General features: G+C 50.6%; 1 protein-coding gene across 1 annotated transcript in view; it reads left to right on the top strand.

The window, feature by feature from the left end:
• The window catches only part of SNX27 (sorting nexin 27), a 70,104-nt gene extending 62,806 nt beyond the window's left edge, over window positions 1-7,298 (top strand). Inside the window, exons 10-13 of the mRNA XM_048511058.1 lie at window positions 2,632-2,760; window positions 2,992-3,051; window positions 6,200-6,262; window positions 6,402-7,298. Coding sequence (XP_048367015.1) covers window positions 2,632-2,760; window positions 2,992-3,051; window positions 6,200-6,262; window positions 6,402-6,449 — 300 coding nt within the window. The 3' untranslated portion in view covers window positions 6,450-7,298. The remainder of the gene's footprint in view (window positions 1-2,631; window positions 2,761-2,991; window positions 3,052-6,199; window positions 6,263-6,401) is intronic.
• The last annotated feature ends 6,758 nt before the right edge of the window (window positions 7,299-14,056 follow it).

Below are 14,056 nucleotides of genomic sequence, written 5' to 3'. Positions count from 1 at the left end.
ACGGGGGGGGCGGGGGATATTGCAGTCAAGTCACATTGGCCCCATAGGGTTTTCAAGGCAAGAAATTCATACCCTACGAGGAGAGACATAGAGAGCTGGGTATGTTTAGTTTGGTGAAGAGACTGTCAAGGGATGGCATGTTTATGAGGGAGCAAGCTTGTTTTCTGCTGCTCCAGAGACTAGGACCGGGAGTAGTGGGTTCAAGGTGAAGGAAAAGAGATTCCACCTAAACGCCAGGAAACACTTCCTGACAGTCAGGGCTGTTCAGCAGTGGAATGCACTACCCCAGAGTGTGGTGAAGTCTCCTTCTTTGAAGGTTTTAGAGAGTCTGGATGGCCATCTATCAAGAATGCTTTGATTGTGTGTTCCTGCATGGCAGGGGGCTGGACTGGATGGCCCTTCTGGTCTCTTCCAACTCTATGATTCCGTGAAGCCCCCAATGGCCAAGGCAAGAGGTCCAGACCAGGGCTAGGCTGCCTTGAAGGTTGAGAAGAGTTTCTGGTGCCTAAAAGCCAAAGGCCATAAGCACAGAGATAACAGCGTAACAAGGAAGGCTCTCACGATACCACCTGTTCAAGAAACCGGAGAAAGCTGTCATCTTGACAGGGTTTTGACACCATGTCACAGGCCTGGTTTTCCTAGCCAGAGTCAAAGCTGAGAGTGTGTGACTGGCCCGAGGTCACCCTACCACCGTGGTGGCGAACCTTTGGCACTCCAGATGTTATGGACTACAATTCCCATCAGCCCCTGCCAGCATGGCCAATTGGTGGTTCGCCACCACTGCCCTACCAGCTTCCACAGCACGAGTGGGAATTCATACCTGGGTTTCCTAGTCTGACACCTTAACCGTTACGCCACGCTGGCACTCATTCCGAGGCTTTATACCCCCCCCCACCAAATTATCCAGCTCTTCTGCTGTTGATCAGGCCAGCTGTTGGGTTTATTGAGAGCTGCAGCTGACCGGTAGGGCTCTTGGTCTTTGCTTCAGTTCATATTGTGAGGTTTAGTTTTTGTAAGCTACCTTCAGTGTCCCGCCGGGGCTGATAAGGCAAATAAAGAAGCCAAATCCGAGCATAACGGAGCAGACGTTCAAAACTTCGGCAGCCCTGACCCTTCGGCACGGCTTCATTGAATCTCCCACCCTGCAGGTGGTACCGACTCTCTCTTGGTAATCCCCCTTGAGTCCCAATGAGATGATAAATACTGTAACTAAAATGGCGGGTCACCTCCTGGGGATGTGTTCTGCTAGCAGCCATGCTTTCCACAGCCGCAGAGTTGCTGCATCAGGACAAAAGGAACTCTGACTCTCGAAGGCTTAAAACCTGCTAGGTCTCGGACCTTAAGTCAATAAACGGAACTCTGGATTCTTGATCAGAAGTGTTTATGGAAGGCATCAAGTCCCTAGCTTGAGAAAACCAGTTCTGCTTGATTCTGGCTTTCACGGGTTCTTTTATTGGAACCCAGTTTCCCCCTCCCACTTTCCCAGAGAGAGTGTGAAAAGATTTGTTTAGAAGGCCACGATGGGGGTGTTTTCAGCCACCTGCCTCGCCTCTCTCTTGGGCCAGCAGATACCTCCTGTTAGCCCAACAGGGAGAGGTTTCTCAGGGTTATTTGCCTAGCTTATTTACAATCAGTGTCAAAGCTGTAAGCATCGGGGGGAAAGAAGGAAAGAGAGAAGAAGCCCTTCTTACATATCAGTCAAGGTACATGTCAATCAGGTTACAAGGATACAGTAGATCACAGCAAACTGTTGGCAGGATGTTATGGGAACTGTAGTCCATAACATCTGGAGGGCCACGAGTTTGACACCTGTGCAGTAGATTATTCAATGTCATTCAAGCTTTGATCCTGACAAAACCTTCAAATTCCTGTAGGTATCAAAGGTGCTGTCGGACTCAAATCTAGCTCTTCTACAGCAGACTAACACGGCTGCCCTCTAAACTTGCATCATAGGAAGGCACTGTCATTGGTACAGCAAATTGGTGGGGTCCAGCCCAATTTCAGAGTGTGGCTGTTAGGTCTCGGACCGTGAATCAATAAACAGACTCTGGATTGTGGATCAGCAGCGTTTATTGGAAGGCAACGAAGCACCCAGCTTGTAAAAAGCCAATTCCGGCGAACCTGGCTTTTGCTACCCCCTTTATTTGGAAATAATCCCCCCTCCTGTTTTCCCAAAGAATGCGAGAAAGAGGTACTTTGGGGCCGAGGTGCCCCAAGGTTGGCAGCAGATAGAGATAAAGCCACCTGGCCTCCTTCCCCCACAGAGCAACGGAAACATCCCGTTTCCCATGGGAGCAGAAGGTGTCAGGGGTAAACCTAGTTATCTACAAAACATATGAAGCCATAAGGGATAAATCAAGGGAAGAATGTCCCATTACAGCAGTGGTAACAAATAGCAGACTGGTTACATATAGCTTGTCGCGATTACGTTGAGGTAGGAATGCATCTCAGTCGACTAGGTGCAATCCATGACAGTGGCTTTACATTTTTCTGAAGCCATTTTTCTGGTTCAGGTTAGGTGTGTTTCCCAAACAGGGAGCAAAACCAAACATTAATGTACGTGGGCCCTTTCTGATAATGCCAGGGACCTTTGCCTTTTCCCTCCTGACCGTTGTCGATCTGTCTTTCCAGAACCAGGTAATAGCCTTCGAATGGGACGAGATGCAGCGATGGGACACCGACGAGGAAGGCATGGCTTTCTGCTTCGAATATGCCCGAGGGGAGAAGAAGCCGCGATGGGTTAAAATCTTCACCCCTTATGTAAGTGCCGCCCACCTGCAAAGACAGCATTGGGGGTCTGTGTCCAACTTGGTTGCAATAGCTTTGACCAGCCACTGGGAGGCAGCAAAGGCACAATGATTTGGGTGGTCCCAGGCTTGTCTTTTGTCTTGACCAGAGAGCAGTTTCGGGGTGGTCTGAGTGGCGGGAGGGGGGCAGCATGGGGGGAGGGGCCTCATACCTGAAAGCCGGCTTCTTCTTTCTCTTGCACAGTTCAACTACATGCACGAGTGTTTCGAGCGGGTTTTCTGTGAGCTCAAGTGGCGGAAAGAGGTGAGAGAATTTCTCAGGGCAGGGTGGTCAGCTCCAGGTTGGGACGTTCGGGGAATTTATGGATGGAGTCTGTGGGCGTGGGGTGGCGTTTGGAAAGGGTAGGCAGCGTGGTGTAGTGGTTAAGGGTGGTGGACTCTGATCTGGAGAACAGGGTTCGATTCCCCACTCTTCCGCATGAATAGCGGATTCTAATATGGTGAACTGGATTTTGTTTCCCCATTCCTACTCATGCTACCTGCTGGGTGATCTTGGGCCAGTCACAGTTCTCTCAGAACTCTCTCAGCACCACCTGCCTCAAAAGGAGCCTGTTATGGGGAGAGGAAGGGAAGGAGTTTGTAAGCTGCATCGAGACTCCTTACAGGAGAGAAAAGCGAAGCAGACTCCTCCTCTTCTTCAGCGGAGTGCAGGGCCAAAGAATCTACTTTTCAAAGCATCTGTTTCCTCTAACAGGGGTGGCCATCCTATGGCACTCCAGATGTTCACAGACTTAAATTCCCATCAGCCAATTGGCCATGCTGGCAGGGGCTGTTGGGAATTGTAGTCCATGAACATCTGGAGTGCCACATCTGGAGGAGCAGCAGTGGCGTGGGAGGTTAAGAGCTCGTGTATCTAATCTGAAGGAACCGGGTTTGATTCCCAGCTCTGCCGCCTGAGCTGTGGAGGCTTATCTGGGGAATTCAGATTAGCCTGTGCACTCCCACACACGCCAGCTGGGTGACCTTGGGCTAGTCACAGCTTCTCGGAGCTCTCTCAGCCCCACCCACCTCACAGGGTGTTTGTTGTGAGGGGGGAAGGGCAAGGAGATTGTAAGCCCCTTTGAGTCTCCTGCAGGAGAAAAAGGGGGGATATAAATCTAAACTCTTCTTCTTCTTCTCATATAGGTTGGCCACCCCTGCCCTAGGGGAACCGAGCTCTGTCATCTGGAAATTTGTTGTAATTCCAAGGTATCTCCAGGCCTCACCTGGAGGTTGGCAATCTTATCTGTGGGGTTTCCTTGGGGCAGTGAGAAGCATTGTTCTGGGGTCCATCTAAGTTCCACCCAAGATTTATGATCCGAGACCAACTTAAACAAATGCAGCTGTTCTCCTCTTCTGCGGTCTTGAACTATCTTTGCCCCGAGCAGCAGCAGCAGCTTTCTGTGAGCCTTGGACGATGAAATAGAGGGCATGTTAATCAGATTTGCACATGATACCAAAGTAGGAGGGGGAGCTACTACCCTGGAGGGCAGAGGCTCAGGATTCAAAATGATCTGGACAGATTAGAGAGCCGGGCCAAAACTAACAGCATGAATTTCGACAGAGATAAATGTAAGATTCTTCACTTAGGCGGAAAAAAATGAAATGCACAGACATAGGATGGGGGACACCTGGCTTGACAACACTACATGCGAAAGGGATCTGGGAATCTTAGTAGACCACAAACTGAGCATGAGTCAGCAGTGTGATATAGCAGCCAAGAAAGCCATCAATAGGAGTATAGTGTCCAGATCAAGGAAAGTAATTGTACCACTCTACTCTGCATTGGTCAGACTTCACCTTGAGTTCTGAGCACTGCAGTTCAAGAAGGGTATTGACAAGCTGGAACGGGTCCAGAGGAGGGCAACCAAAATGGTAAAAGGTCTGGAATCCATGTCCTACAAAGAGGGGCTTAGGGAGCTGGGGATGTTTAGCCAGGAGAAACGAAGGTTAAGGAGGGACACGATAGCTGTGTTTAAATATTTGAAGGGATATTATGTCGGAGAGAGAGCAAGCTTGTTTTCTGCTGCCTCAAACTAGGACACAGAGCAATGCATTCAAGCTGAAGGAAAAGAGATTCCACCTAAACATTAGGAAGAACTTCCTGACAGTAATGGCTGTTCGACAGTGGAATTCGCTGCCTCAGAAGGTGGTGGAGTCTCCTTCTTTGGAGGTTTTTAGACAGAGGCTGGATGAACATATGTTGGGAGTGCTCTGATTGTGTGTTCCTGCATTGCAGGGAGACCAGGCCCTTCTGGTCCCTTTCAACTCTATGATTCTATGCTTTACCCTCTCCTCATCCTTGTAACCAAAGATTACGTCCCTCGATCTAACATAAGAACACGAGAACATAAGAACTAGCCTGCTGGATCAGACCAGAGTCCATCTAGTCCAGCTCTCTGCTACTCGCAGTGGCCCACCAGGTGCCTTTGGGAGCTCACGTGCAGGAGGTGAAAGCAATGGCCTTCTGCTGCTGCTGCTCCTGAGCACCTGGTCTGCTAAGGCATTTGCAATCTGAAATCAAGGAGGATCAAGATTGGTAGCCATAGATCGACTTCTCCTCCACAAATCTGTCCAAGCCCTTTTTAAAGCTATCCAGGTTAGTGGCCATCACCACCTCCTGTGGCAGCATATTCCAAACACCAATCACACGTTGTGTGAAGAAGTGTTTCCTTTTATTAGTCCTAATTCTTCTAGACACTATATTCCTATTGATGCAGCCTAAAATCACATTGGCTTTCTTAGCTGCTGCATCGTACTGCTGGCTCATGTTCAGCATATGGTCTACTAAGACCCCCAGGTCCCTTTCACATGTACTGTTGATGCAGGGAATCAGCTAGGCCTGTTGTCCCTCATCCTTGCCTCGTGTGAACTGAACGTGTGTCACAGTGTTCCTCTGGGGAGATCAGTGCTGCCAGGCAAGCAGTCTTCCACTCGGGATGCCTGTCCCTTGCAGCATGCTGTATTCCCCCCTCCCAATAAGCATCTGAAAGCCCAGACTTTGGAGATGGGTACCCCTCCCCCCCACCTGTGGGTGGGAGGGGTGTACTTTCTCATTAGAGCTAGGCTGGAGTTGATGCTTTATCACCAGTGTAATGGATTCAAGGTCCGGGAAAAGAGATTCTACCAAAACATTAGGGAAAACTTTCTGACTGTCAGTGTCTCAGAGTGTGGTGGAGTCTCCTTCTTTGGAGGTTTTTAAAGAGAGGCTGGATGGCCATATGGCAGGAGTTCTTTGATTGTGTGTCCCTGCATGGCAGGGGGTTGGACTAGATGGCCCTTGTGGGCTTTTCCAACTCTACGATTCTGTGATTCTATTCAGTGATGGTTTTATGCGTCACCCACCTTGGGTCCCGGTATTTGCGAGAAAGACGCCTTTGATGAGCCAACAGTGGATTTATCCTTTTTTGTAGGTGGAAGAAGAAGCCACAGACAAGGATAACAAGAACTGTAGTAAAGACAATATGTGCAGCAAGGTATGATGGGAGTCAGGGGTGTAGGGGAAGATCAGCCCCTTGGAGGCCTCCGTCTGTGTCTCCCCCACCAGCCACTTTTCACGCCACCCACAAATGCCCCAAGCGCCTGAGTTTCCTTCTCCCTCTTCTGTCTTTCCAGAACATCTTTCAGATGATGCGGACACACCACAGAGACATCACGACTTAGCCTTGCGTCGCCGTGGACGAAAATAAACGTATTATCCCTTTCCTGTGCCCGCCTGACAATTAACACTTTAAAAATTAAAAAAAAGAAAAAAAGAAAAAGAGGTCGGGGGGGAGGGGGAAGTGGATTCACGGGTTGGATCCCACGGATCCATTCCGCTAACAGTGGCACTTTCCCCGGAGCAAGGAGCCTTTGTCCCCCCTCCCTGGACACGAGAGGCCGTTTGTTAGCAGAGGGGATCTGTGAGAGCCAGCCTATCGTATTATAAAGCCCTTAAGCTAAATATTAATACCATTTGTGAATTTCATGTTAAGCAATGCTGGGGGGAATGGAGGGGGTGGGGACCAGCGGAGCCATCGAAAACAAGGGTGCATATTGGGGGGGGGGGGCAGATTCTTGCCAGCAAAAATTTGTGGTTTAATCTCACTTGCCCCCCCCCCCCTTTCTGAAATCCCCTTGTTCTAAGATGGACTATTCTGAAAATTGTTTTTCTTTTGTTTGTTTTTTAAAAACACAACTGGATATAGAAACTTACATCCATTTTGCACTGTTTGGACATATATATGTATGTATGTAAAAAAAAAGTTATATGTACAAACTACCACGCACGTATATACATATATATAATTTTCATATTGATGGCTGTTACCTTTAGAGCGCTTGCATTTCTGCATCGAGTTGTCCCTCCCTTCTGGATTTGTCGTGTTGTTATTTTGTAAGGGATGCCCGGGAGGGGTTGGGGGGGGGGGGGGGAGACGGTTGCCTTTAAGGACATGTTGCTCTTTTTTTTGTGTAGAAATAAGTTATGGTTGGAACACGTTTTTTGAGCGCCATAAAAATTTGTACCCAGAATCTGAAATCTTCAAAGTTTTACATTTTGGAGTTTTAATTCTTTTTTTTTTAATGTCTGGAGAGAATTAGGATTGGACTTCAGACGTTGCGGGAGTTTACAGGGTGAGGAAACTTTGGATGTTAGTACTCCTATTTCCAGTGCCCCCCCCCCCCCCCGAACTACATTTTAAAAATGTGGGTCCTTTCAACATAAGATGCAGACTGTTTCTTTCGCCTCTTCCCCCAGTGTGAGATTTCATTCCACCTCTGGCCTTGTCCTCTCTTCCGATCTTACTGGGATCAAAACTAATGGTCTGGTTTCATTTCATGTTTCAGGTTTGAGTGCTTGACGGGGGCTCTCTAGAAAGATCACAGTTTTTTCCCCTCTAAAAGTAGACCAGGGCTGAGCTTGGCTTGTAGAAGAACGACAAGAGTTTGGATGCATACCCTGCTTTGCTCAACATTAAGGAGTCTCAAAACAGATTACGAACTCCGTCCCACAACAGACACCTTGTGTGGTAGGTATGGCAGAGATGGTTCAGAGAGGACTGTGATTGGCCAAGATCACGTAGCAGGCTTCATGTGGAGGAGCGGGGGAATCAAACCTGGTTCTCCCGATTAGACTTCATCGCTCTTAACCACTACATCACGGTGGGCAAATGGGCCAGTTCGGGGTGGGGAGGTCAGTCCCTCTCATTCTCAACCAGCATGGTGTGGTGGTTAAGAGCGGTGGACTCTAATAGGGGGAACTGGGTTCGATTCCCCACTCCTCCACACGAGCAGCGGACTCTTTTCTGGCGAACCGGGTTTGTTTCCCTGCTCCTCCACATGAAGCCTGCTGGGTGACCTTGGGCCAGCCACAGTTCTCTCTGAACTCTCTCAGCCCCACCTGCCTCACAAGGCGTCTGTTGTGAGGAGATGAAGGGAAGGTGTTTGTAAGCCCCTTTGGATCTCCTTATGGTTGAGGAAGGTGGGTTAAAAAAATTCAAACCTTTATTCTAATTTTCTTTTTGATCTGGTTCTGAAGAGTCTGGATGATTGTGTAAGCATTTTTTTAAAAAAAAGTTCTGCCAAGAGACTTGGGGGCTACCTGTGGCCAAAGTTGTCCCATGGGCCCCTAGTTGCTGACCCCTCTCCCGCCCGCCCCGTCCCCCATGCAAAAACAATTCATTGTTAGTTTGCAAGTTGCCAGGTCGTTGGACGAAAGTCCTTCCTCCCTTGACTGGGGCAGCTGCTGCAGTGCTCGGGTGTGGGAGAAACGTCAGAAAGCGGCCTGGCCAATGCCTGTCTTTACTGCAAGGAACTGCAATTCACAGGAGCAGAGGAGCAGACGGATGAGCCAGGTGGCAGATCGAGGGCTGTCCCTGGCCTTTCCTCAAAGGGGACAGCACGATCTCGAGAGTCAGCCTGCAGCAAGAGAGAAACAGAAACTGGGGGATGACAAAGTACAGTCATGCACCCTAGGTCATACTGAGCCTCCCTCCCTCCCTCCCTCCCTCCTTCCTTCCTTCCTCCATCCCTCCTTCCTTCCTTCCTTCCTTCCTTTCTCCGTCCTCCCTCCCTCCCTCCCTCCCTCCCTCCTTCCCTCCTCCCTTCCCTCCCTCCCCCTCCCTTCCCTCCTTCCCTCCTCCCTTCCCTCCCTCCCCCTCCCTCCCTCCCTCCCTTCCTTCCTTCCTTCCTTCCTTCCTTCCTTCCTTCCTTCCTTCCTTCCTTCCTTCCTTCCTTCCTTCCTTCCTTCCTCCTTCCTTCCTTCCTTCCTTCCTTCCTTCCTTCCTTCCTTCCTTCCTTCCTTCCTTCCTTCCTTCCTTCCTTCCTTCCTTCCTTCCTTCCTTCCTTTTTGCCAGTCATCTATACATCCTATTGGTATGCCTCCCAGAAGCATGGGAATTGAGTTTGGATGAGCTGGGATTTGTGTGTGTGTGTGTGAGAGAGAGAGAGAGAGAGAGAGAGCCCTTCAGCACGGAACATCCAGTGAAGTGTCCCAAATAGTGCTGTGGGAAGAGAAGAAAAAGAGCAGGTTTTTATACCCCACTTTCCCCCACCTTTAAGGAGTCTCAAAGCAGCTCACAAACTCCTTTTCCCTTCCTCTCCCCACCACAGACACCTGGTGAGGCAGGTGGGGCCAAGAGAGTTCAGACGGAACTGTGACTGGCCCACGGTCACCCAGCAGCCTCTGTGTGGAGCAGTGGGGAATCAAACCCATGTGAAGGAGTGGAGAACCAAACCCAGTTCTTTAGTCCCCTACTCTTAACCACCACACCACACTGGCAGCAGGGGAGTGAAGGAACTCCCCCTCTGTGGTCTTGAACATATCCTAGTGTAGCAAGACCTGTAATTCATTAGTGCCAGCCCAATTTTCCCACCCTGTTTGCGGCACGTGCCCTGCTCTGTGTGTCCCCTTCAAATCCTGACATTCAAATCCGGAGCATTCAAATCCTGGGCACCCAGCATCCTGGTAAAGGCCTTGCCTTCGCCTGCCGTCTGCAAGAGAAGAAACAGAGGCGTGGACTGGGCTGGAAGCCAAGAATCCTGCCTGAAACAGAGACTCTGTTGCTCCTCGACAGCCCGTTTCCCTCCGGCCAGCAGAGCCAGCATCTGACTTGTCCTGCCCCGCTGGGCCCCAGGCACACAGAGCAACTGACCTCCTTCAGAGAAGGGGAGGGAGGCATCCTCTCAAGTAGCATCATGCCTTCCCGCGCACCTGACTAGCTTGCCATGGCAGGAGCTTTCTCTGGGGCAGTGCTGCTGCAGAGAGGCCTTTCTTCACCATGGATGACTGTCCAAGCTGCCAGAGGGACATCAAATGTTGCAGCCTCCCGGAAGCCCCCAAGCAGCCGCCAAAGGTCCCGGTTACCTCCCCACCTCCAGCCTCTGATATGAAGAAGAAGAAGAAGAAGAAGAAGAAGAGTTCGGATTTATATCTCCCCTTTCTCTCCTGCAGGAGACTCAAAGGGGCTTACAATCTCCTTGCCCTTCCCCCCTCACAACAAACACCCTGTGAGGTAGGTGGGGCTGAGAGAGCTCCGAGAAGCTGTGACTAGCCCAAGGTCACCCAGCTGGTGTGTATGGGAGTGCACAGGCTAATCTGAATTCCCCAGATAAGCCTCCACAGCTCAGGCGGCAGAGCTGGGAATCAAACCCGGTTCCTCCAGATTAGATACACGAGCTCTTAACTTCCTACGCCACTGCTGCTGCTTAGTAAGGTATGCAGAGGAGCGGCTACTTCTGGACAGAACGGATGCTGCCAGGCTACCCATAATTCCTCCTCCCTGCGATGGATAAAGGAAAAAAGCATTCGACCGTCCTCTGCGCTCCTTTTGACTGGGAATTCCGCAGGTCTGTCTCGCTCCTTGCGAAGAAGTGCCTCTGTCTTTCCTTTCTCAGAACCACAGCCAGCCATTTTAATTAGGCCCCTTTTTATATGACACCACCTCTGTTTCCCCCTCCTCCCAGCAACCTAAGAGCCCTCTTGGGCCCGACCAAAGGGCCTGCTTCCAAAACAAACTGGCCAGAGGCTATTCACGTTTTACGAATTTGTTCGGTCCCGTTTTAATCCGGTTTAGCCAGCTGCCTCAGTGGCCTCTGGTGGCCGTGAGTTCCATAAGTTGCTTTAGTGTTATTTATCTGCGGCTATCTGGCGGTCAGGCATTTGGCTTAACTAGCCTTGTGTGGGAACGTTTTCCTCCTCGGTGGCGCCTGGAAGTGTGTCTGGAACGCACCCTTCCCGTCTTGCTGCCAAACCCTGGTCTGGCGTTTCTTGGCTTGTTGGCGGTTTTTGAAATGAGCGTTTTCCGCAGCAGGCCTCGGCTGATTGGGCAGGCTGCAGAGAGCAAACTTAATAAGTTTGAGCCTGTTTTTTGAGCCGCAGAGGTCTGTCAAACAGTTTCCCCGCTGAGGCTGCGGTGGCTGGGTTCTGTTGGGCCGGATCTGGATGCTAAAGGCATCAACAGCGGTCCTGTCTGGGGATCCCAGGCTGGAGAACAAGGATTACCTACCAGGCAGCGAAGAATCTGGCAGTGGGGGATGAATGTAGGGAGCCAGAGGAAGGAGTGGGAAGAATTGGCAGACCGCGTTTGAGATTCGAGACCTGACCTTCCAGGTAGAACTTGCAAGGACAGCTCCTAAGCTTCCAGCTGCCCAGAAAGCCTTTGCGATTTCACACTGCATAGTCTCCTGTCCGAGGCGATCATTACACAAGAGGTTTGCAGTTGTTATGACTCTGAAGGTGGCAGAGGCCATGTGAGCCATTGGAGGGGGGGGGGGGGCTGTTATCCCCAGCCTCCATTCCTCAGGTTGCCAACTCCTGGGAAGGGGGATTACAGATGCTATGGGGGGCAGAGCCTGAGGAGGGTGGGGTTTGGGGGAAGGGGGTGCCTTAGTAAGGTATGCCATAGAGCAGTGGTGGCGAACCTATGGCACTCCAATTGGCCATGCTGGCAGGGGCTGATGGGAATTGTAGTCCATGAACATCTGGAGTGCCATAGGTTCGCCACCATAGCCATAGAGCACAGGTGTCAAACTCGTGGCCCTCCAGATGTTATGGACTACAGTTCCCATCAGCCCCTGTCAGCACCGTGCTGGCAGGGGATGATGGGAACTGTAGTCCATAACATCTGGGGGTCCGCGAGTGTGAAACCTGTGCCATAGAGTCTATCCTCCAAAGCAGTTCCAACGGAACTAATCTTTGGGTTTGGAGATAATTTGTAGTCCTGGGGGGACTCCCCTGCAATGAGCCGGTCTGCTAGAAGAACCTTTTGAAACCCTTGGGAGCAGGTCTGTCCCCCAATGAATTGGGGGAGGGGGTTACAGCCTGTCTCCAAGCGTCCCCCCGGCTTCCTAGTTCTTTCTGTTCTCCAGGTCTTGGTTCTCCCTTTCTCAGCTTGAACAACCGGAGCCCTGCTTGCTCTGGAAAAATATAGATTGGATGGTTGGCCAACGGTTGGCGACAGCACAGCCCCCGGGTGATAAGATGTCCATATTTCCGGCCATCGGTCAGTATTTTGGAGGAGGAACAGCGATTTAGATCTGATACCCAAGGCTCTGAGCCTCTTGTGTGCAGGGAAGGCGCTTTGCAGTGAGGGGGCATCTGGGTAATGGCAGGGTTTAGAAATAGCTCAGGCAGTGGGGGTGCACAGCAAGAAGACCCAGTGGCCGATTCATCTTGGGCCCACGTGCCTCTGAGCATATCGGTGCTGCATCCACCCATCCATAATGAAAGTCAGGTCTCTCTCTAATGCCACAGAGAGCCACCGTCTTAGATTTCTGGCTCGATCCGCAGAGTGCCTGACCACATTTTCTCTCTCTTTGTTTTTAAAGCTGGCCTTCTCTTTTGTGCTTCTGTGGCTGATGTCATGTATTGGAAAGGGCTGTACTCTGTCTCAGAAAAAAGTGTTAGTACAGTCAGTTGAGGTGCACCGGTCGAGAAAACTGTATGCTTCCACATTAGAATATAATCCCGAACGAATATGATAATTATTCGTTTTTGCGCGCTGCCTTTGTCAAAACTCATTTTGCGCGTTATTGTACATGGTACTTTGTTACAAGAGCATTTATTGTTAATTGAACAGCTGCTTGGATGGAGGAGAGAAGGGCTCGGTAGGCACTGGGACCCAGGTGGAGTGTTCTACAACAAAGAAGATCCGGCCTGCTTTGTTCTGAGGCGGAGGAATATACAATCTACTGTCTTCTTTATGTGGAACAGAGTATTGTTTGGATTGGAGACTAGTTGTGATGTGTACCTATTCTCTCCAGTATCAGAGGAGTGTGACTATTGCGTTAGGTGCTATGGAATGCAGACAGGGTCATGTGGCTGCAGTTTTCTTGCTAGAAGCACCTGGTTGGCCACCGCATGGACAAGACGGGCCTGGTTTGGATCGAGCGGCGCTTTTCTTAGGTTCTTATGGCTGTGCCTTGCGAAGCTGGTGGCCTGACCCCTCTGCCTGCTCTCCCGTAGAAACCTGGAAGCGTTGGAATGCACGAGCAGAGCCCTAGAGGTGCTAGCCTGCAAAGCTTGCAAGAGCCCTGGGCATCGGGTGGGAGCAAGAACCCAGCGGAATCTCGGCGAGCGTCTCCTCGGCCTTTCCGCACGGACCTTTTGAAACGTTTTGAGGCAGGAAACAGAACATTTCCTCCGTGGCGTTTCGCATTGGTTTTACCCAGGAACGTTTCATTTTCCACCTCAAAAGGTTTTCAACTAATCCCCTTCTAAAACGATTCTCCAGCTGAAACGTGAAAACGGCTTCGATTGATGTGCTACTACTTTCCCTTATGGTTCTCTGCTTTCCCTGAATTTCTTCCTCAGCACCATTTTCCCTGTCCACTCTCCATTCCCCCTCGCTGGTTTATTTGCTCATTTCTGTTCCTTTTTTTAAATTGGGGGGGGGGGGGAGTAATCTTCAATGCATCAACTATAGGAGGAACAGAGAATCGCGGCAGGGAGCTTTGAGGCATCCGAGCATCGATTCAACCCAGAACTCAAAACAGAAGGGGAAAATCACGTAACTGCAGCCAGGGATTGTTTCAAAAATGCAAACACACACCATGGCACAGGGGCGGGGGTTGAAAGCGTTTTCAAAACGTTTTGGCGACTCGTGTGGGAAAGGGCCCTCCTGAAGCGGCAGGGCCGGGTCGAAGGGTCTGCCTCTCTGGCCCCCTTCCCTACAGCAAGAGGCACAAGTCTTGGGAAGGTTGGCTCAGGCCACAGAGCTTCCACCAGACCAGCCTGGTTTTGCGTGATTTAGAGATTGGGGAGGAGGCGAGGAGGAGGAGGCCGCAGATGG

Source organism: Sphaerodactylus townsendi, linkage group LG01 (assembly GCF_021028975.2).
Source record: "Sphaerodactylus townsendi isolate TG3544 linkage group LG01, MPM_Stown_v2.3, whole genome shotgun sequence".
In the NCBI taxonomy this organism is placed as follows: domain Eukaryota; kingdom Metazoa; phylum Chordata; class Lepidosauria; order Squamata; family Sphaerodactylidae; genus Sphaerodactylus; species Sphaerodactylus townsendi.
The sequence above is the reverse complement of the archived record's forward strand: the minus strand, read 5'-3'. Positions and strand labels throughout refer to the sequence as shown.